The 464-nt window shown below is 64.4% G+C and overlaps 1 protein-coding gene across 1 annotated transcript in view; it reads left to right on the top strand.

The window, feature by feature from the left end:
- The window catches only part of TGM1 (transglutaminase 1), a gene marked incomplete at its 3' end in the record, with an annotated part of 7637 nt that overhangs the window by 1338 nt on the left and 5835 nt on the right, over nucleotides 1-464 (top strand). The window contains exon 3 of the mRNA XM_006038980.2: nucleotides 77-268. Coding sequence (XP_006039042.2) covers nucleotides 77-268 — 192 coding nt within the window. The remainder of the gene's footprint in view (nucleotides 1-76; nucleotides 269-464) is intronic.

The raw sequence follows: 464 nt of genomic DNA, 5'->3' as shown, positions 1-464 counted from the left end.
CTTGCAGTCCCTGCTCCCCCACCCCCGCCACCCCAAGGACACTGCTGTGGGAAGCTCACAGCCCCTCCCTCCCCAGAGGGCATGCTGGTGCTGAACACGGTGGATCTGCAGAGCATCCGCACGGGGGCCACGCGTCGCGCCCACCACACAAACGAGTACGAGTCGGATGCACTGATTGTGCGGCGGGGGCAGCCTTTCACCGTGCGCCTCGGCTTCCGCCAGCCCTACGACCCTGAGGAGCACCGTGTCTGCCTAGAGTTCCTTCTCGGTGAGTGTCCCCCACTACAGGTACAGGGCCCAAACGCTCCCCATACAGCACTTGGTACAGCCTGTTTTCCCCCCTGCACCCCATGTACAGCACCTGACACAGCCCAACCTCCCTCTGTACAGCACTTGGCACTGCCGGGCTGCCCCCTGCACCCCATGTACAGCACCTGGCGCCCCCTAGTGGGGCAAAAGCAACT

Source organism: Alligator sinensis, unplaced genomic scaffold (genome assembly GCF_000455745.1).
Source record: "Alligator sinensis unplaced genomic scaffold, ASM45574v1 scaffold128_2, whole genome shotgun sequence".
Classification (NCBI taxonomy): Eukaryota; Metazoa; Chordata; order Crocodylia; family Alligatoridae; genus Alligator; species Alligator sinensis.
Note: the sequence above shows the minus strand (reverse complement) of the source record. Positions and strands in the feature narration are given on the sequence as shown.